General features: G+C 43.5%; 1 protein-coding gene across 1 annotated transcript in view; it reads left to right on the forward strand.

The window, feature by feature from the left end:
• LOC139411794 (transient receptor potential cation channel subfamily M member 1-like) overlaps positions 1–23268 on the forward strand; it is a 103422-nt gene that overhangs the window by 21194 nt on the left and 58960 nt on the right. Inside the window, exons 2-8 of the mRNA XM_071158540.1 lie at positions 12059–12135; positions 13257–13458; positions 14791–15004; positions 15648–15772; positions 15944–16115; positions 18223–18397; positions 21287–21410. Of these exons, the coding sequence (XP_071014641.1) occupies positions 12059–12135; positions 13257–13458; positions 14791–15004; positions 15648–15772; positions 15944–16115; positions 18223–18397; positions 21287–21410 (1089 nt within the window). The remainder of the gene's footprint in view (positions 1–12058; positions 12136–13256; positions 13459–14790; positions 15005–15647; positions 15773–15943; positions 16116–18222; positions 18398–21286; positions 21411–23268) is intronic.

Here is a 23268-nt window from a genome sequence, read left to right on the forward strand (position 1 = left end):
TGGTACTACTATAGACCAGGGCCCTATTCCCTATATAGTGGTACTACCATAGACCAGAGCCCTATTTCCTATATAGTGGTACTACTATAGACCAGAGCCCTATTCCCTATATAGTGGTACTACTATAGACCAGTGCCCTATTCCCTATATAGTGTACTACTATAGACCAGAGCCCTATTCCCTATATAGTGGCACTACTATAGACCAGGGCCCTATTCCCTATATAGTGGCACTACTATAGACCAGAGCCCTATTCCCTGTATATAGTGGTAATACTATAGACCAGAGCCCTATTCCCTATATAGTACACTACTATAGACCAGAGCCCTATTCCCTATATAGTACACTACTATAGACCAGAGCCCTATTCCCTATATAGTGGTACTACTATAGACCAGAACCCTATTCCCTATATAGTGGTACTACTATAGACCAGAGCCCTATTCCCTATATAGTGGTACTACTATAGACCAGAGCCCTATTCCCTGTATATAGTGGTACTACTATAGACCAGAGCCCTATTCCCTATATAGTACACTACTATAGACCAGAGCCCTATTCCCTATATAGTGGTACTACTATAGACCAGAGCCCTATTCCCTGTATATAGTGGTACTCCTATAGACCAGGGCCCTATTCCCTAAATAGTGGTACTACTATAGACCAGAGCCCTATTCCCTGTATATAGTGGTACTACTATAGACCAGGGCCCTATTCCCTATATAGTGGTACTACCATAGACCAGAGCCCTATTTCCTATATAGTGGTACTACTATAGACCAGAGCCCTATTCCCTATATAGTGGTACTACTATAGACCAGAGCCCTATATAGTGGTACTACTATAGACCAGAGCCCTATTCCCTATATAGTGGTACTACTATAGACCAGAGCCCTATTCCCTATATAGTGGTACTACTATAGACCAGAGCCCTATTCCCTATATAGTGGTACTACTATAGACCAGATCCCTATTCCCTATATAGTGGTACTACTATAGACCAGAGCCCTATTCCCTATATAGTGGTACTACTATAGACCAGAGCCCTATTCCCTATATAGTACACTACTATAGACCAGAGCCCTATTCCCTATATAGTGGTACTACTATAGACCAGAGCCCTATTCCCTATATAGTGGTACTACTATAGACCAGAGCCCTATTCCCTATATAGTACACTACTTTAGACCAGAGCCCTATTCCCTATATAGTGGTACTACTATAGACTAGAGCCCTGTTCCCTATATAGTGGTACTACTATAGACCAGAGCCCTATTCCCTACATAGTGGTACTACTATAGACCAGAGCCCTATTCCCAATATAGTGGTACTACTATAGACCAGAGCCCTATTCCCTATATAGTACACTACTATAGACCAGAGCCCTATTCCCTATATAGTGGTACTACTATAGACCAGAGCCCTATTCCCTATATAGTGGTACTACTATAGACCAGAGCCCTATTCCCTATATAGTGGCACTACTATAGACCAGAGCCCTATTCCTTATATAGTGGTACTACTATAGACCAGAGCCCTATTTCCTATATAGTGGTACTACTATAGACCAGAGCCCTATTCCCTATATAGTACACTACTTTAGACCAGAGCCCTATTCCCTATATAGTGGCACTACTATAGACCAGAGCCCTGTTCCCTATATAGTGGTACTACTATAGACCAGAGCCCTATTCCCTATATAGTGGTACTACTATAGACCAGAGCCCTATTCCCTATATAGTGCACTACTTTAGACCAGAGCCCTATTCCCTATATAGTGGTACTACTATAGACCAGAGCCCTATTCCCTATATAGTACACTACTATAGACCAGAGCCCTATTCCCTATATAGTGGTACTACTATAGACCAGAGCCCTGTTCCCTATATAGTGGTACTACTATAGACCAGAGCCCTATTCCCTACATAGTGGTACTACTATAGACCAGAGCCCTATTCCCTATATAGTACACTACTATAGACCAGAGCCCTATTCCCTATATAGTACACTACTATAGACCAGAGCCCTATTCCCTGTATAGTGGTACTACTATAGACCAGAACCCTATTCCCTATATAGTGGTACTAATATAGACCAGAACACAATTCCCTATATAGTGGTACTACTATAGACCAGAGCCCTATTCCCTATATAGTGGTACTACTATAGACCAGAGCCCTAATCCCTATATAGTGGTACTACTATAGACCAGAGTCCTATTCCCTATATAGTGGTACTACTATAGACCAGAGCCCTATTCCCTATATAGTGGTACTACTATAGACCAGAGCCCTATTCCCTATATAGTGGTACTACTATAGACCAAAGCCCTATTCCCTATATAGTGGTACTGCTATAGACCAGAGCCCTATTCCCTATATAGTGGTACTACTATAGACCAGAGCCCTATTCCCTATATAGTGGTACTACTATAGACCAGGGCCCTATTCCCTATAAATTGGTACTACTATAGACCAGAGCCCTATTCCCTATATAGTGGTACTACTATAGACCAGATCCCTATTCCCTATATAGTGGTACTACTATAGACCAGAGCCATATTCCCTATATAGTGGTACTACTATAGACCAGAGCCCTATTCCCTATATAGTGTACTACTATAGACCAGATCCCTATTCCCTATATAGTGGTACTACTATAGACCAGAGCCCTATTCCCTATATAGTACACTACTATAGACCAGAGCCCTATTCCCTGTATATAGTGGTACTACTATAGACCAGAGCCCTATTCCCTGTATATAGTGGTACTACTATAGACCAGAGCACTATTCCCTATATAGTGGTACTACTATAGACCAGAGCCCTATTCCCTATATAGTGGTACTACTATAGACCAGAGCCCCATTCCCTATATAGTGGTACTACTATAGACCAGAGCCCTATTCCCTATATAGTACACTACTATAGACCAGAGCCCTATTCCCTATATAGTGTTACTACTATAGACCAGAGCCCTATTCCCTATATAGTACACTACTGTAGACCAGAGCCCTATTCCCTATATAGTGGTACTACTATAGACCAGAGCCCTATTCCCTATATAGTACACTACTATAGACCAGAGCCCTATTCCCTATATAGTACACTACTATAGACCAGAGCCCTATTCCCTATATAGTACACTACTATAGACCAGAGTCCTATTCCCTGTATAGTGGTACTACTATAGACCAGAGCCCTATTCCCTATATAGTGGTAGTACTATAGACCAGAGCCCTATTCCCTATATAGTTTTACTACTATAGACCAGAGCCCTATTCCCTATATAGTGGTACTACTATAGACCAGAGCCCTATTCCCTATATAGTGGTACTACTATAGACCAGAGCCCTATTCCCTATATAGTGGCACTACTATAGGCCAGAGTCCTATTCCCTATATAGAGGTACTACTATAGACCAGAGCCCTATTCCCTATATAGTGGTACTACTATAGACCAGAGCCCTATTCCCTATATAGTGGCACTACTATAGGCCAGAGCCCTATTCCCTATATAGAGCACTACTATAGTCCAGAGCCCTATTCCCTATATAGTGGTACTACTATAGACCAGAGCCCTATTCCCTGTATAGTGGTACTACTATAGACCAGAGCCCTATTCCATATATAGTGGTACTACTATAGGCCAGAGCCCTATTCCCTATATAGTGGTACTACTATAGACCAGAGACCTATTCCCTATATAGTGGTACTACTATAGACCAGAGCCCTATTCCCTATATAGTGGTACTACTATAGACCAGAGCCCTATTCCCTATATAGTGGCACTACTATAGACCAGAGCCCTATTCCCTATATAGTGGCACTACTATAGACCAGAGCCCTATTCCCTATATAGTGGTACTACTAAAGACCAGAGCCCTATTCCCTATATAGTGGCACTACTATAGACCAGAGCCCTATTCCCTATATAGTGCACTACTATAGACCAGTGCCCTATTCCCTATATAGTACACTACTATAGACCAGAGCCCTATTCCCTATATAGTACACTACTATAGACCAGAGCCCTATTCCCTATATAGTACACTACTATAGACCAGAGCCCTATTCCCTATATTGTACACTACTATAGACCAGAGCCCTATTCCCTATATAGTACACTACTATAGACCAGAGCCCTATTCCCTATATAGTGGTACTACTATAGACCAGAGCCCTATTCCCTATATAGTGGTAATACTATAGACCAGAGCCCTATTCCCTATATAGTGGTAATACTATAGACCAGAGCCCTATTCCATATATAGTGGCACTACTATACACCAGAGCCCTATTCCCTATATAGTGCACTACTATAGACCAGAGCCCTATTCCCTATATAGTACACTACTATAGACCAGAGTCCTATATAGTGGTACTACTATAGACCAGAGCCCTATTCCCTATATAGTGGTACTACTATAGACCAGAGTCCTATTCCCTATATAGTGGTACTACTATAGACCAGAGCCCTATTCCCTATATAGTGCACTACTTTAGACCAGAGGCCTATTCCCTATATAGTACCACTACTATAGACCAGATCCCTATTCCCTATATAGTGGTACTACTATAGACCAGAGCCCTATTCCCTATATAGTGGTACTACTATAGACCAGAGCCCTATATAGTGGTACTACTATAGACCAGAGCCCTATATAGTGGTACTACTATAGACCAGAGCCCTATTCCCTATATAGTGCACTACTATAGACCAGAGCCCTATTCCCTATATAGTGCACTACTATAGACCAGAGCCCTATTCCCTATATAGTACATTACTATAGACCATAATAATAATAATAGATATATAAATGAATTATATTGGGAAGCATCCACTGACTGTGGACAATGTGTGCAGATACTATCAGCTAGTTACATGGTAAATGTGTTTGAGGCTCCAGATATATTACACTACAGTGAATGATTTCCAACATGATCCAGTTGGGGTAACAGGTTGCCTAGCGATTAAGAGCGTTGGGGCCCAGTAACCGAAAGGTCGGCTGGTTTAAATCCCGGAGCTGACTAGGTCCACGTGTCCTTGAGCAAGGCACTTGACCCTAATTTCTCCTGTATGTCGTTCTGGATAAGAGCGTCTGCTAAATGACAAAAAAATATAAACGTTGGGATATTTAAGGATCTATAGATGGCTGTCATTGGTTGGGATATTTACAGATCTATAGATGGCTGTCATTGGTTGACGTTGTGCGTTCCACTTAAACCAAACAAGTAAACCCCGAATTCCCAAAGGGCCTTGGTCCAAATCAGTTCCCTGGAAAGGGAATAGGGTTTCGGGTGCCCACTCTGACATACCTCGGCTCAGCATGCCGCTTGCTATTTTCATCACCAGCGTCTGCTTTAACTGGTCTTTGATCTGATCCTCATTACCACTAATGTATCGTGACGTTCAGACTGCCGTGTGTGTGTGTGTGTGTGTGTGTGCGTGTCTTTGTGTCTCTGTGTGTGTGTGTGTGTGTGCGTCTCTATGTGTGTGTGTGTGTGTGTGTGTGTGTGTGCGCCTGGTGTCTGGTCACTCACATGTCATCATCACTTCACAATGCCATGCTTTGAGAACGTAATGTGATTTACAAATTGAATAAAACTGTTCATTATTAAGAGGAAACGAGCAGTATTAACCAAAGCTCTTAATAATGTGATCTCTAAGCATACGTCTAAACACAAACTGTAACAAGTGTCTTTTTGTTTTTAAATCGTCATGCCGCTATAATACCTAATACAATATCTGTTTGTCTCACCAAAACACATAGGGTTTATTGTTTTGTGGGGCTCTAGATGCTAGTCATGTTCATATACTTATCCTAATCTGATTCTAAAGTATCCCGGGACGCAGCCCAAATAAGCCCCTATTCCTCATGTGGCGCCCTACAGCCTTATTCTTCCAAGGGCTTGTTGTTCACTGTGCTCACAGAGGTTCCTAGTCAACACAGTTACACAGTTCACACAGGATTTCCATACTAAATGGTGTGGATGAAGGGTTTAGGTGAGCCTAAACTCTTAGGGGGGGGGGGGGGGGGGGTTGCGTAAGGCGTTTCTTCAGCTGTCCACGTAGGAGAACCCTTTTAAGAACCCCTTTTGATTCCAGGTAGAACCCTCTGTGGAAAGGGTTTCTACCTGGAACCAAAAAGGGTTCTACCTGGATCCCAAAAGGGTTCTACAAAGGGTTCTACCTGGAACCAAAAAGGGTTCTACGAGGAACCAAAAAGGGTTCTACCTGGAACCCAAAAGGGTTCTTCAAAGGGTTCTACCTGGAACCAAAAGGGGTTCTACCTGGAACCCAAAAGGGTTCTTCAAAGGGTTCTACCTGGAACCAAAAGGGGTTCTACCTGGAACCCAAAAGGGTTCTTCAAAGGGTTCTCCTATGGAGACAGCCGAAGAAACTTATAGGTTCTAGATAGCACTTTTTTTTTCTAAGAGTGTGGGATAATTTTACCCAGGGGGCCGTGCAGCAGGGCAAGTTGCACGTGTTTTCAAAGCACAACCCTCGCCAGTTTACCCTGGGTGCACCGGGTGGTATGAAAGACACTGGTTTTATTCACCACGTTTGATCAGTCTTTTTTTTAAATAAGATATTTTCAACCTAGTTTCTGTCACAAACTCAAAACATGCACACTGTTCCTGGTTAAATTCGTTGTTTGGTAACCAAAAGTTTAAGTGAGTTAGAAGCAACATTTTCTCTTCAGTTGAAGTCCATGTCCTTTTTTGATTTTTTTTTATAACTGGGAAAGACAAGCCAGGGTAAAAATGAATGTCCTCTGAACGAAAGCGGTTTCCTCTCTGATTGGTTTTGTCTCTCTGTTTCACCATGACAACAGTCTCAGCCAGACATCCTCTGGTCCATATCAAAGAAGGTCCTTCGACAGTTCAACTGTAACGAAGCTGCTTAGAGGAAAAGATACGTTTCATTACAATGTTACAATCATCAATATGGGCAAATAGTGCTCTGTCATTCTTCAACAAAACCCCTTTCAACAACATCCATCCTGTGCCCAATTCTCTCAATTATGCTAATGGGGTTCAATCAGAGCAGCAGGGGGTTGACACACATTCTACGATAAAACATTACTTTTGTTCCACTACTTTTTTTTAAATATGTTTTTTTTCTTCTTCTGGTTATTATAACTTCCCCTTTCTTTATTTCTCTTTCTTCTTCAACAACCAGGAGAGAGAGAGTTCGAGAGAATAACGTTCTCTAGCAGAGTTTGAGTTAGAGAGAATAGTGAGGAGAGAGAGTTAGAGAGAAGAACGTTCTCTAGCAGAGTTTGAGTTAGAGAGAATAGTGAGGAGAGAGAGTTCGAGAGAATAACGTTCTCTAGCAGAGTTTGAGTTAGAGAGAATAGTGAGGAGAGAGAGTTCGAGAGAATAACGTTCTCTAGCAGAGTTTGAGTTAGAGAGAATAGTGAGGAGAGAGAGTTAGAGAGAAGAACGTTCTCTAGCAGAGTTTGAGTTAGAGAGAATAGTGAGGAGAGAGAGTTCGAGAGAATAACGTTCTCTAGCAGAGTTTGAGTTAGAGAGAATAGTGAGGAGAGAGAGTTAGAGAGAAGAACGTTCTCTAGCAGAGTTTGAGTTAGAGAGAATAGTGAGGAGAGAGAGTTAGAGAGAAGAACGTTCTCTAGCAGAGTTTGAGTTAGAGAGATTAGTGAGGAGAGAGGGGTGGGGTGGGGGGTTGGTTCTTGTTCCAGCCCAGGATGAAAATGCCCTGTGTGTAAGGAGGGGAGCAGGGACTGATATGGGTCATGAGACTCTCAAAAGGATTACCTTGAACTGAAGTCATGAGACCAAGGCTTGAACAAAGAGCCGGCTCACATGCTCATCATATGAGCCCTGCTTCATAAAGTCATGTCGTTTCATATCTGCTGGGCTTCAGTGGGTTAGGAGGACCCGGGTGAGAGCAGCCAGAGAGCTGGAGATAGGGCTGGGCTGGTGTGAAGTTTCATGAGAGTTCTTAGAGTTATTGAGAGTTCTTAGAGTTATTGAGAGTTCTTAGAGTTATTGAGAGTTCTTAGAGTTATTGAGAGTTCTTAGAGTTATTGAGTTCTAAGAGAGTTATTGAGAGTTCTTAGAGTTCTTGAGTTCTAAGAGAGTTATTGAGAGTTCTTAGAGTTCTTGAGTTCTAAGAGAGTTATTGAGTTCTTAAAGAGTTCTTGAGTTCTTGAGTTCTAAGAGAGTTATTGAGTTCTTAAAGAGTTCTTGAGTTCTTGAGTTCTAAGAGAGTTATTGAGTTCTTAAAGAGTTCTTGAGTTCTTGAGTTCTTCTTTACTAGTAGTTGGGTGTTGAGTTACTCTTGTGCTCCTCTTGAAGTTTCGACTGGTTGCTCTCCAACCCAGGGTAAGTGGTTCTTCATTTTTTCTGATGTATCGAGGAAACTCTGTATCTTCTTTGGTGTAGAAACTTGTGATGGTCTACTTTGTTCATGTCTTATAGGCAGGGGATTAATTTGAGGTGCAATAGAGAGGAGTTGAGTTATGTTGCACCAACTTAGGTTGGGAGACAACATACAGAGGGAAATGGAATAGAAATCTGATGAAATTATATTTAAAGAAACATTTAAAATAACAATTTAGAGAAAGTTCCAACGACGAACAAATAACCTCTATGTTAACCTCTAAAACCACAGGTTCCCCTGTAGGCTGTCATTGTAAATAAGAATTTCTTTCGAACTGACTTGCCTCGTTAAAGAAAGGTTAAATACCAAAAAAACTCTATGTTACTTAGTCTCCAAAACAACTCCACATGAGGAATAGATCTCTGAACAAAATGCTTATTTCGGAAGCACCCTGATTTTAAAAGTTCATAATTGAATTGTTATAAAAGTAAATTAGTTTCAAAACTTTGGTCAATCTAAAACTTTAGTCAATCTGTGGTCAATCTAAAACTTTAGTCAATCTGTGGTCAATCTAAAACTTTAGTCAATCTGTGGTCAATCTAAAACTTTAGTCAATCTGTGGTCAATCTAAAACTTTAGTCAATCTGTGGTCAATCTAAAACTTTAGTCAATCTGTGGTCAATCTAAAACTTTAGTCAATCTGTGGTCAATCTAAAACTTTAGTCAATCTGTGGTCAATCTAAAACTTTAGTCAATCTGTGGTCAATCTAAAACTTTAGTCAATCTGTGGTCAATCTAAAACTTTAGTCAATCTGTGGTCAATCTAAAACTTTAGTCAATCTGTGGTCAATCTAAAACTTTAGTCAATCTGTGGTCAATCTAAAACTTTAGTCAATCTAAGTAATCTGTACTCTATAGTGTGTAGGGTGTTAGGAATTAGGAGTTAGCTGTTAGGAATTAGGAGTTAGGAGTTAGGAGTTAGGAGTTAGGAGTTAGGTGTTAGGTGTTAGGAGTTAGGTGTTAGGTGTTAGGAGTTAGGAGTTACTATTTAGGAGTTAAGTGTTAGGAGTTAGGAGTTAGGAGTTAGGTGTTAGGTGTTAGGAGTTAGGTGTTAGGTGTTAGGAGTTAGGAGTTAGGAGTTAGGAGTTAGGTGTTAGGTGTTAGGTGTTAGGAGTTAGGAGTTAGGAGTTAGGAGTTAGAATAGGAGAGTTTTTGGCCAACTTCCTCTCTGGGCTCCCGAGTGGCGCAACAGTCTAAAGGCACTGCATCTCTAGTGTTAGAGGCGTCACTACTGACACCCTGGTTCAAATCCAGGCTGTATCACAAACGGCCGTGATTGGGAGTCCCAGCGTCGTCCGGGACTGGCCGGAGTAGGCCGTCATTATAAATAAGAATTTGTTCTTAACTGACTTGCCAGAATTTACTGTCTTCTTTGTCCCTTTTCACCTTTCTTTCCCAGGAACTGATCTTGTTAGTTAGAGAATTTACTGTCTTCTTTGTCCCTTTTCACCTTTCTTTCCCAGGAACTGATCTTGTTAGTTACAGAATTTACTGTCTTCTTTGTCCCTTTTCACCTTTCTTTCCCAGGAACTGATCTTGTTAGTTACAGAATTTACTGTCTTCTTTGTCCTTTTTTCACCTTCTTTCCCAGGAACTGATCTTGTTAGTTACAGAATTTACTGTCTTCTTTGTCCCTTTTCACCTTTCTTTCCCAGGAACTGATCTTGTTAGTTACAGAATTTACTGTCTTCTTTGTCCCTTTTCACCTTTCTTTCCCAGGAACTGATCTTGTTAGTTACAGAATTTACTGTCTTCTTTGTCCCTTTTTCACCTTCTTTCCCAGGAACTGATCTTGTTAGTTACAGAATTTACTGTCTTCTTTGTCCCTTTTTCACCTTTCTTTCCCAGGAACTGATCTTGTTAGTTAGAGAATTTACTGTCTTCTTTGTCCTTTTTCATCTTTCTTTCCCAGGAACTGGTTGAAACTAGATTTTAAACAAGTTCAAATTGATTCCGCTCTGAGCTGTAATATGTTGTTTATGAATTAGACTGTTTACCAGGTTGATAATAATGAGCTGTAATATGTTGTTTATGAATTAGACTGTTTACCAGGTTGATAATAATGAGCTGTAATATGTTGTTTATGAATTAGACTGTTTACCAGGTTGATAATAATGAGCTGTAATATGTTGTTTATGAATTAGACTGTTTACCAGGTTGATAATAATGAGCTGTGGAACGCTGTCCGACTCCATTGAGTCGTTGACTAGATGAGTTTGATATTATCTGCGGCTAAGAGGCCCATGTTTACTAATTGTTTTACTATTCTAACCATTTGCAATGAACAAACTTTTACATCAAAATCTCTGAAATAATATTTTTTTTGTTAAAGCTTGAGTAAAACTATGTGTGAGGTTAGTTACCGTTTCAGGAGCTATAAATACTAACTATTTGTTATATGCAGTATAGACAATAATCCAAGATGTGCCCGGTCACTATTTGTTGGGACTTGGGTTTAATCCACCATTATCCAGAGTGAATGTATTTCCCAGAGTGCTCTGCGACAGACAGGACCCCCTGCCCCTGGCTTCTGCAGTACAGTGACCTGTTAATCACTATGGAAAAACCACAACACAGTCATTAGGTTTATTTGGCGTCACATGTACACGCATGAATGCATACAAGCACAAATTCACACACACACACACACACACACACACACACACACACACACACACACACACACTGCACTGTTCTTTGCTGGAGCGTTTAGGCAGGATTAGGTGACCAGCGTTGTAGTTAAGAGGATTTGTTCCATCAAGAAATAAGAGTTTTTGTGCCTGAACGTTACGAAAGAAAGCAGCATTCTACCAGTAATTAGCTAGACCCATAGGGCTCCTGTATAGGGAATAGGGCTCTGGTCTATAGTAGTGTACTATATAGGGAATAGGGCTCAGGTCTATAGTAGTACCACTATATAGGGAATAGGGCTCTGGTCTATAGTAGTACCACTATATAGGGAATAGGGCTCTGGTCTATAGTAGTACCACTATATAGGGAATAGGGCTCTGGTCTATAGTAGTACCACTATATAGGGAATAGGGCTCAGGTCTATAGTAGTACCACTATATAGGGAATAGGGCTCTGGTCTATAGTAGTACCACTATATAGGGAATAGGGCTCTGGTCTATAGTAGTACCACTATATAGGGAATAGGGCTCTGGTCTATAGTAGTACCACTATATAGGGAATAGGGCTCTGGTCTATAGTAGTACCACTATATCGGGAATAGGGAGCCACCTGTGACAGAGCCGCAGTGTGAAGGCAGGGGGAGACCAGATGGTGCAGGGTATGGTCCATTGTTGGATCAGTAGAACACACTAACAGAACGTGTGTTGTGATCATATGGAACATCCACTTTCAATGTTTTGACCTTTTACAGGCTTCGATTGAATTTAGACAACACAGAAAAAGCACCCTGACTGCTGTCGTGCCACGATGCTCTTATCATCGGATTGGGTCCATAAACTGCAAATGAACAGAACATGAAATCTCAGACCTAACCTGTTGTTATTTTAATGTATCCAAGCTATTTAATAAAGTATTTAATTATGCGGATGGTTTTAATAGTGGCGCTTTTCTTTACGATGTAGTGTTTACCAGAGTCGAGTGATTCTGAAGTCTAAAACCACGAATCTCTCTCTTGCAGGCCCACAAAGCTTGGATTGAGAAGACGTTTCAGAAAAGAGAGTGTATCCAAATATTTCCCAGCAAAGAACCAAACAGGTACCATTCATGCCCCTCTTTACCCAGAACCCAACAGGTACCGTTCATGCCCCTGTTCTCCCAGAACCAAACAGGTACCATTCATGCCCCTCTTTACCCAGAACCCAACAGGTACTATTCACGCCACTCTTTACCCAGAACCCAACAGGTACCATTCACGCCCCTCTTTACCCAGAACCCAACAGGTACCATTCACGCCCCTCTTTACCCAGAACCCAACAGGTACCATTCACGCCACTCTTTCCACCAATCCAATTTTCCTTGTTCCTCACTGCTCTCATATGCTTCCATGTTGAGCACCAGATCATTTGTTGAGGCAGAGAGAGAGAGAGAGAGAGAGAGAGAGAGAGAGGGAGAGAGAGAGAGAGAGAGGGAGAGGGGGAGAGAGAGAGAGAGAGGGAGAGAGAGAGAGAGGCAGAGAGAGAGAGAGAGAGAGAGAGAGACAGAGAGAGAGAGAGAGAGAGAGAGGGCTTTCACTGACCCAGTTTTAATAAAATAAAAAACCCTCTGTGTTTTTAGAGTGCTGTAGAATTTAGTGTACATCCCAAGTGGTATCCTATGCCCTATATAGGGCACTGTTATCAGTCCTGATCAAACGTAGTGGTCAAACGTAGTGCACTACAAAGGGAACATGATGCTATTTAGGACGTAGACTTAATGAAATCTCCACTCGTACCGAAACGCTCTCAGTAAAAAAAAAAAAAATGGTATAAACAACCTGCCGTTACGTGGCCCAAATCCCTTATTAAGGCTCAAATCCTTTCACATGGTGGTGATTGTGGGGATTTACCGTGACCAACCCCCCCCCCCCCCCCCCTCAGATAGCTCTACAGCAAACAGAGATGCAGCTGAAATTGGTCAGCACACAAACATGAACCGTAACAGCTGTCAGTAACATGGTGAAGTAGCTTTATGCTACGTTGACGAAGCTACTACTAGTCATCTTTCATAGCTGTTTACACCGTCCGTCTGTTCGTGTTCCACATTCCATCACGCTTCCGTTAACACTTTACAAACCAACATGTAGAAAGCATTATGAAGTGGTTATAATGCATTATAACACCAGCGATAAGCATTTATAACCCCCCACCCCCCCCCATGTCCTCCCTTTCTACTTCCAGGTGCAGTTGTGGTCAGGTAGTGAACCAGCATGTGGCCATCATCCCGGGGGCGACCACTAGGGCGGCGGAAGAGGCAGGTCAGATCGGTCAGGGGGCGGTGCCCTTGGAACGCTGGTCCGTGCTTAAACACACACAGGCCACGCCCACAGACACATACGGCATCATGGAGTTCCAGGGAGGAGGACATGTCAACAAGGCCATGGTTAGATGCCATTTTCTTTCCTTCATTCCTTTGAAGCATCCTCCATTTATAAATTCACCTCCTGACCCTTTTTCCTCTCCTCCTCAATCCTTCATTCTCTCATCTCTCTCATCTCTCCTCAACATAAACAATAGTTGAAATAGAATGTCCTCATAAACCATGAAGACATGAACCAAGAAGACATGAAGACATGAAGACATGAAGACATGAAGACACGAACCATGAAGACATGAACCATGAAGACATGAACCATGAAGACATGAACCATGAAGACATGAAGACATGAAGACATGAACCATGAAGACATGAGCCATGAAGACATGAAGACATGAAGACATGAACCATGAAGACATGAACCATGAAGACATGAACCATGAAGACATGAGCCATGAAGACATGAAGACATGAAGACATGAACCATGAAGACATGAAGACATGAAGACATGAACCATGAAGACATGAAGACATGAACCATGAAGACATGAGCCATGAAGACATGAAGACATGAAGCATGAAGACATGAAGACATGAACCATGAAGACATGAACCATGAAGACATGAACCATGAAGACATGAACCATGAAGACATGAAGACATGAAGACATGAAGACATGAAGACATGAAGACATGAACCATGAAGACATGAACCATGAAGACATGAAGACATGAACCATGAAGACATGAAGACATGAACCATGAAGACATGAAGACATGAACCATGAAGACATGAGCCATGAAGACATGAAGACATGAGCCATGAAGACATGAGCCATGAAGACATGAAGACATGAACCATGAAGACATGAAGACATGAAGACATGAAGACATGAGCCATGAAGACATGAAGACAGGAAGACATGAAGACATGAAGACATGAGCCATGAAGACATGAAGACATGAACCATGAAGACATGAAGACATGAACCATGAAGACATGAGCCATGAAGCCATGAAGACATGAAGACATGAACCATGAAGACATGAAGACATGAACCATGAAGACATGAACCATGAAGACATGAAGACATGAACCATGAAGACATGAAGACATGAACCATGAAGACATGAAGACATGAACCATGAAGACATGAGCCATGAACCTTGAAGACATGAAGACATGAACCAAGAAGACATGAAGACATGAACCATGCCACCATCATCTTGTTCACTCTCTCCATCCATCTCTCCCCTACAGTACATCCATGTGGCGTTTGTATTACGGATGTACTGAGGGGGAGAGATGGATGGAGAGAGAGGAGGAGTAAATGAGAAAGGAGATGAAGATCTTTCTCATTTACTCCTCCTCTCTCTCCATCCATCTCTCCCCCTCAGTACATCCGTGTGGCGTACGATTCCAAGCCAGACAACATGCTCCACCTGATGGTGAAAGACTGGCAGCTGGAGCTCCCCACCCTGCTCATCTCCGTCCACGGGGGACTGCAGAACTTCGACCTGCAGCCCAAACTAAAACAGGTGTTTGGAAAGGGTCTGATCCAGGCTGCGGTCACCACCGGAGCCTGGATACTCACTGGCGGAGTCAGCACTGGTACGTACTGTAGTTGCTAACGACGTGTTACATTCACTGACATGGTTACTGAGGTATCTAGCAAACAACGGTAACGTAGGCAAGTCACTAAATCTCGAGTCCGAGTCGAGTACCAAGTCCCTAGTGTTCAAGTCTGAGTCCGAGTCGAGTACCAAGTCCCTAGTGTTCAAGTCTGAGTCCGAGTCGAGTACCAAGTCCCTAGTGTTCAAGTCTGAGTCCGAGTCGAGTACCAAGTCCCTAGTGTTCAAGTCTGAGTCCGAGTCCAGCACCAAGTCCCTAGTGTTCAAGTCTGAGTCCGAGTTGAGGACTAAGTCCCTGGTGTTCAAGTCTGAGTCTGAGTCAAGTCCCTAATGTTCAAGTCTGAGTCCGAGTCGAGTACCAAGTCCCTAGTGTTCAAGTCTGAGTCCGAGTCGAGTACCAAGTCCCTAGTGTTCAAGTCTGAGTCCGAGTCGAGTACCAAGTCCCTAGTGTTCAAGTCTGAGTCCGAGTCCAGCACCAAGTCCCTAGTGTTCAAGTCTGAGTCCGAGTCGAGTACCAAGTCCCTAGTGTTCAAGTCTGAGTCCAAGTCCAAATCCATTCTACTCATGTCTGAATGGAGTCCACGTCTCTTCTTAGTGCTGAACGGGCTCCATGTGTATCCTAGGGGTGATCCGGCATGTAGGAGATGCGTTGAAGGACCACTCCTCAAAGTCCAGGGGGAAAGTATGTGCCATCGGGATCGCTCCATGGGGCATCGTGGAGAACAAGGAGGATCTGATAGGAAGAGACGTAAGTCACAGATAACTGCAACTTGGGAACTTGATTGGGTGTGATTCTCCATTTAAATTCAATTCAACTCCTCAACTCAACTATACTCCTCACCTTCAATTCAACTCCTCAATTCAACTCCTCAAATCAACTCCACGTTAAACATGATGTTATTATATGTCTTCCGCCCAGGTGACACGTCCGTACCAGGCCATGTCCAACCCCATGTCCAAGCTGTCTGTCCTCAACAACAGCCACTCCCACTTCATCCTAGCAGATAACGGGACCCAGGGAAAGTACGGCGCAGAGGTCCGTCTTCGCCGTCAGCTGGAGAAACACATCTCCCTGCAGAAGATCAACACACGTAAGTCTGACAGATTGGTGGGGGGGGTTGTCTGTGTGACACCAGGCAGTGTAAGCCCGGTGAGCTAAAGCCCAGGGCATTAGCTCAGGGAGCTAACTAACAACAAGTCTTCGGGTCTCAGACCAGAACAACATCATATTTACCATGAACCATCTGATGTTAATGCTAATGTTGGACCTACACGTGTTAGTGTCTTAGATACAACGTACCCTTGTGTTTTATTTTTTATTTTATTTAACCTTTATTTAACTAGGCAAGTCAGTTAAGAACAAATTCTTATTTACAATGACGACCTAGGAACAGTGGGTTAACTGCCTGTTCATGGGCAGAACGACAGATTTGTACCTTGTCAGCTCGGGGGTTTGAACTTGCAACCTTCCGGTTACTAGTCCAACTCTCTAACCACTAGGCTACCCTGCATAGGCTTCTTTAGGTGTGTTGATCAGAGAGAGCCTGTCCTGCACTGCTGTACTCCGGTGAGTAGCTGATCTATGTGACCTGTGGGTTTCCCTTTGTCATCCTATGCCTGGAGATCATGATAAGGCAGGGACAACAAAGGGATGCTCAGCTGTCACCTCTGACTTCAACTACTCTGACATTAATACTGTGTCTGAGGCCTATGAGGACCACATACTGACTATAGGCAGCACCGCTGAGGACCACATGCTGACTACAGGCAGCACCGCTGAGGACCACATACTGACTACAGGCAGCACCGCTGAGGACCACATACTGACTACAGGCAGCACCGCTGTGTCTGAGGACCACATACTGACTACAGGCAGCACCGCTGAGGACCACATACTGACTACAGACAGCACCGCTGAGGACCACATACTGACTACAGACAGCACCGCTGAGGACCACATACTGACTACAGGCAGCACCGCTGAGGACCACATACTGACTACAGGCAGCATCGCTGAGGACCACATACTGACTACAGGCAGCACCGCTGAGGACCACATACTGACTACAGGCAGCACCGCTGTGTCTGAGGACCACATACTGACTACAGGCAGCACCGCTGAGGACCACATACTGACTACAGGCAGCACCGCTGAGGACCACATACTGACTACAGGCAGCACCGCTGTGTCTGAGGACCACATACTGACTACAGGCAGCACCGCTGAGGACCACATACTGACTACAGGCAGCACCGCTGTGTCTGAGGACCACATACTGACTACAGGCAGCACCGCTGAGGACCACATACTGACTACAGGCAGCACCGCTGAGGACCACATACTGACTACAGGCAGCACCGCTGTGTCTGAGGACCACATACTGACTACAGGCAGCACCGCTGAGGACCACATACTGACTACAGGCAGCACCGCTGAGGACCACATACTGACTACAGGCAGCATCGCTGAGGACCACATACTGACTACAGGCAGCACCGCTGAGGACCACATACTGACTACAGGCAGCACCGCTGTGTCTGAGGACCACATACTGACTACAGGCAGCACCGCTGTGTCTGAGGACCACATACTGACTACAGGCAGCACCGCTGTGTCTGAGGACCACATACTGACTACAGGCAGCACCGCTGAGGACCACATACTGACTACAGGCAGCACCGCTGAGGACCACATACTGACTACAGGCAGCACCGCTGTGTCTGAGGACCACATACTGACTACAGGCAGCACCGCTGAGGACCACATACTGACTACAGGCAGCACCGCTGAGGACCACATACTGACTACAGGCAGCACCGCTGTGTCTGAGGACCACATACTGACTACAGGCAGCACCGCTGAGGACCACATACTGACTACAGGCAGCACCGCTGAGGACCACATACTGACTACAGGCAGCACCGCTGAGGACCACATACTGACTACAGGCAGCACCGCTGTGTCTGAGGACCACATACTGACTACAGGCAGCACCACTGTGTCTGAGGACCACATACTGACTACAGGCAGCATCGCTGAGGACCAGATACTGGCTACAGGCAGCTGTTGTATCTGTCTCAGCCAGGTCAGGGGCCATGTTGTTTTGTCTGCCTCTGTCAGGTCAGGGGTCGTGTTGTTTTGTCTGCCTCTGCCAGGTCACTGGCTCTATAACATGTTGTTTTGTCTGCCTCTGCCAGGTCTGGGTCAGGGGGTGCCTCTGGTCTGTCTGATCCTGGAGGGGGGTCCCAACGTCATCTCCATAGTCCTGGAGAGCCTGAGGGAGGACCCCCCTGTCCCGGTGGTGGTCTGTGACGGCAGTGGACGGGCCTCTGACATCATCTCCTTCGCACACAGATACTCTGAGGACGACGGGTGAGAAACAGACCTGGGTCACATACATGCAGAAAAATATATGCTTAAAAACATATCAAATACATGTCAGATACATGTCAGATACATGTCAGATACATGTCAAATATATGTTAAATATATGTCAAATATATGTCAAATATATTTCAGATATGTGTCAAATATATGATAAATACATGTCAGATACATGTCAGATACATGTCAAATATATGTCAGATATATGTCAGATATATGTCAGATATATGTCAAATATATGTCAAATATATGTCAGACACATGTCAAATTCATGTTAGAGACAGTATATAGGATGTTGGATGAGAAACAGAACAGGGAACAGGGCTGTGATCTGATGCCCACACTAGCAGAAACAGTACTAGAGCAGGGCTGTGATCTAATGTCCACACTAGCAGAAACAGAACTAGAACAGGGCTGTGATCTAATGTCCACACTAGCAGAAACAGAACTAGAACAGGGCTGTGATCTAATGTCCACACTAGCAGAAACAGAACTAGAATAGGGCTGTGATCTAATGTCCACACTAGCAGAAACAGTACTAGTAACAGGGCTGTGATCTAATGTCCACACTAGCAGAAACAGAACTAGAACAGGGCTGTGATCTAATGTCCACACTAGCAGAAACAGAACTAGAACAGGGCTGTGATCTAATGTCCACACCACCAGAAACAGAACTAGAGCAGGGCTGTGATCTAATGTCCACACTAGCAGAAACAGTACTAGTAACAGGACGGAGATCTAATGTCCACACTAGCAGAAACAGAACTAGAACAGGGCTGTGATCTAATGTCCACAATAGCAGAAACAGAACTAGAACAGGGCTGTGATCTAATGTCCACAATAGCAGAAACAGAACTAGAACAGGGCTGTGATCTAATGCCCACACTAGCAGAAACAGAACTAGAACAGGGCTGTGATCTAATGTCCACAATAGCAGAAACAGAACTAGAACAGGGCTGTGATCTAATGTCCACACTAGCAGAAACAGTACTAGAGCAGGGCTGTGATCTAATGTCCACACTAGCAGAAACAGAACTAGAACAGGGCTGTGTTCTAATGTCCACACTAGCAGAAACAGAACTAGAACAGGGCTGTGATCTAATGTCCACACTAGCAGAAACAGAACTAGAACAGGGCTGTGATCTAATGTCCACACTAGCAGAAACAGTACTAGAACAGGGCTGTGATCTAATGTCCACACTAGCAGAAACAGAACTAGAACAGGGCTGTGATCTAATGTCCACACTAGCAGAAACAGAACTAGAACAGGGCTGTGATCTAATGTCCACACTAGCAGAAACAGAACTAGAACAGGGCTGTGATCTAATGTCCACACTAGCAGAAACAGAACTAGAACAGGGCTGTGTTCTAATGTCCATACTAGCAGAAACAGAACTAGAACAGGGCTGTGATCTAATGTCCACACTAGCAGAAACAGAACTAGAACAGGGCTGTGATCTAATGTCCACACCACCAGAAACAGAACTAGAGCAGGGCTGTGATCTAATGTCCACACTAGCAGAAACAGAACTAGAACAGGGCTGTGATCTAATGTCCACACTAGCAGAAACAGAACTAGAACAGGGCTGTGATCTAATGTCCACAATAGCAGAAACAGAACTAGAACAGGGCTGTGATCTAATGTCCACACCACCAGAAACAGAACTAGAACAGGGCTGTGATCTAATGTCCACTCTAGCAGAAACAGAACTAGAACAGGGCTGTGATCTAATGTCCACACTAGCAGAAACAGAACTAGACCAGGGCTGTGATCTAATGTCCACACTAGCAGAAACAGAACCAGAACAGGGCTGTGTTCTAATGTCCACACTAGCAGAAACAGAACTAGAACAGGGCTGTGATCTAATGTCCACACTAGCAGAAACAGTACTAGTAACAGGGCTGTGATCTAATGTCCACACTAGCAGAAACAGAACTAGAACAGGGCTGTGTTCTGATGAATTTGCTCTTAACTGAGTTGAATACATTTAAATTAATTAAGTTAAATGAATTAATTAAGTTATTAAGTTAAATTAAGTTAAGTTGAATTAATTAAATAGTTAAATAAAGGTTAAATAAAAATATAATACAATTGATTTAGTTACAATGGAACCAACTGAATAGTACTAAGAATGTCAACTCCAAACTAAAGCACATCGCAAATACTTTCAAATGGAATATAACAAGAAGGATCTTTTGAGCATTTTCTAGGCCTGAAGAGTAGACTGTAGAGGTGGTCTGACCAGTCTCTCTGTCTCCTCTGCTTGGTCAGTCTAAAGAGTAGACTGTTTAGGTGGTCTGACCAGTCTCTCTGTCTCTCCTCAGCTTGGTCAGTCTAAAGAGTAGACTGTAGAGGTGGTCTGACCAGTCTCTCTGTCTCCCCTCAGCTTGGTCAGTCTAAAATAGACTGTAGAGGTGGTCTGACCAGTCTCTCTGTCTCCTCAGCTTGGTCAGTCTAAAGAGTAGACTGTAGAGGTGGTCTGACCAGTCTCTCTGTCTCCTCAGCTTGGTCAGTCTAAAGAGTAGACTGTAGAGGTGGTCTGACCAGTCTCTCTGTCTCCCCTCTGCTTGGTCAGTCTAAAGAGTAGACTGTTTAGGTGGTCTGACCAGTCTCTCTGTCTCTCCTCAGCTTGGTCAGTCTAAAGAGTAGACTGTAGAGGTGGTCTGACCAGTCTCTCTGTCTCCCCTCAGTTTGGTCAGTCTAAAGAGTAGACTGTAGAGGTGGTCTGACCAGTCTCTCTGTCTCCCCTCAGCTTGGTCAGTCTAAAGAGTAGACTGTAGAGGTGGTCTGACCAGTCTCTCTGTCTCCCCTCAGCTTGGTCAGTCTAAAGAATAGACTGTAGAGGTGGTCTGACCAGTCTCTCTGTCTCCCCTCAGTTTGGTAAGTGATAGCGTGAAGGACCAGCTCCTTGTCACCATCCAGAAGACGTTTAACTACAACCGCGGTCAGGCCCAGCAGATCTTCCTCATGGTGATGGAATGCATGAAGAAACGATCTCTGGTGAGTAGGGAAGACATTATTATACAGGATATGTTCCCATAACTTATGACGCACGCAATGCATTGGACAGGAATTCTAAGTGTTATGCTAATAATGCTAACAAATTCCTGTCCAATGCATTGCGTGTGTCATAAGTGACGGTTTTAGTATCTAGTATCTAGTATTTTTTTTAAGCCTTACGTACATTTTAGAAACACTTTTTTTTTACCACATACTGTAAGTAAAATCCTAATGTATTCAAAATATATTCAAACATTAAAGATTATAATTTGTGATGAAAGTAGTGTGACATTTTAATAATTGAATTGTTTTATGCTAATTTGATGCTTCAATAAAAGCGTCCCATTCATTTGTGTCATCCTGTATCGTCATTCATGTGTCACGTGTACAATCATTTGACCCGCTACATGAAATAAGTCAACACAACCAATATCCATCATCATTGAACACCTGAAACCATTCTACTTCATAAACCCTGCATCCCATAGTCAGTGTCCCCATAAACTACAGTTGAAGAGTATGTCCTCATAAACAAAGATAACACGAACTACGACACCATCTTCACTGTCTCACATCTTCAACTACATCACCATCATCCCCGTCTCACATCTTCAACTACATCACCATCATCCCCGTCTCACATATTCAACTACATCACCATCATCCCCGTCTCACATCTTCATACTACATCACCATCATCCATGTCTCACATCTTCATACTACATCACCATCATCCCCGTCTCACATCTTCAACTACATCACCATCATCCCCGTCTCACATCTTCATACTACATCACCATCATCCCCGTCTCACATCTACATACTACATCACCATCATCCCCGTCTCACATCTTCATACTACATCACCATCATCCCCGTCTCACATCTTCATACTACATCACCATCATCCCCGTCTCACATCTTCATACTACATCACCATCATCCCCGTCTCACATCTTCAACTACATCACCATCATCCCCGTCTCACATCTACATACTACATCACCATCATCCATGTCTCACATCTTCAACTACATCACCATCATCCCCGTCTCACATCTTCATACTACATCACCATCATCCCCGTCTCACATCTTCAACTACATCACCATCATCCCCGTCTCACATCTTCATACTACATCACCATCATCCCTGTCTCACATCTTCATACTACATCACCATCATCCCTGTCTCACATCTTCAACTACATCACCATCATCCCTGTCTCACATCTTCATACTATATCACCATCATCCCTGTCTCACATCTTCATACTATATCACCATCATCCATGTCTCACATGCTCAACTACATCACCATCATCCCCGTCTCACATCTTCATACTACATCACCATCATTCCTGTCTCACATCTTCAACTACATCACCATCATCCATGTCTCACATGCTCAACTCCATCACCATCATCCCTGTCTCACATCTTAAACTACATCACCATCATCCCCGTCTCACATCTTCAACTACATCACCATCATCCATGTCTCACATCTTCATACTACATCACCATCATCCCCGTCTCCCAGCTTCTTCAACTACATCACCATCATCCCTGTCTCACATCTTCATACTACATCACCATCATCCCTGTCTCACATCTTCAACTACATCACCATCATCACTGTCTCACATCTTCAACTACATCACCATCATCCCTGTCTCACATCTTCAACTACATCCCCATCATCCCTGTCTCACATCTTCAACTACATCACCATCATCCCTGTCTCACATCTTCAACTACATCACCATCACCCCTGTCTCACATCTTCAACTACATCACCATCATCAATGTCTCACATCTTCAACTACATCACCATCATCCCCATCTCACATCTTCAT

The sequence above is a fragment of the Oncorhynchus clarkii genome, chromosome 6 (assembly GCF_045791955.1).
Source record: "Oncorhynchus clarkii lewisi isolate Uvic-CL-2024 chromosome 6, UVic_Ocla_1.0, whole genome shotgun sequence".
In the NCBI taxonomy this organism is placed as follows: Eukaryota; Metazoa; Chordata; class Actinopteri; order Salmoniformes; family Salmonidae; genus Oncorhynchus; species Oncorhynchus clarkii.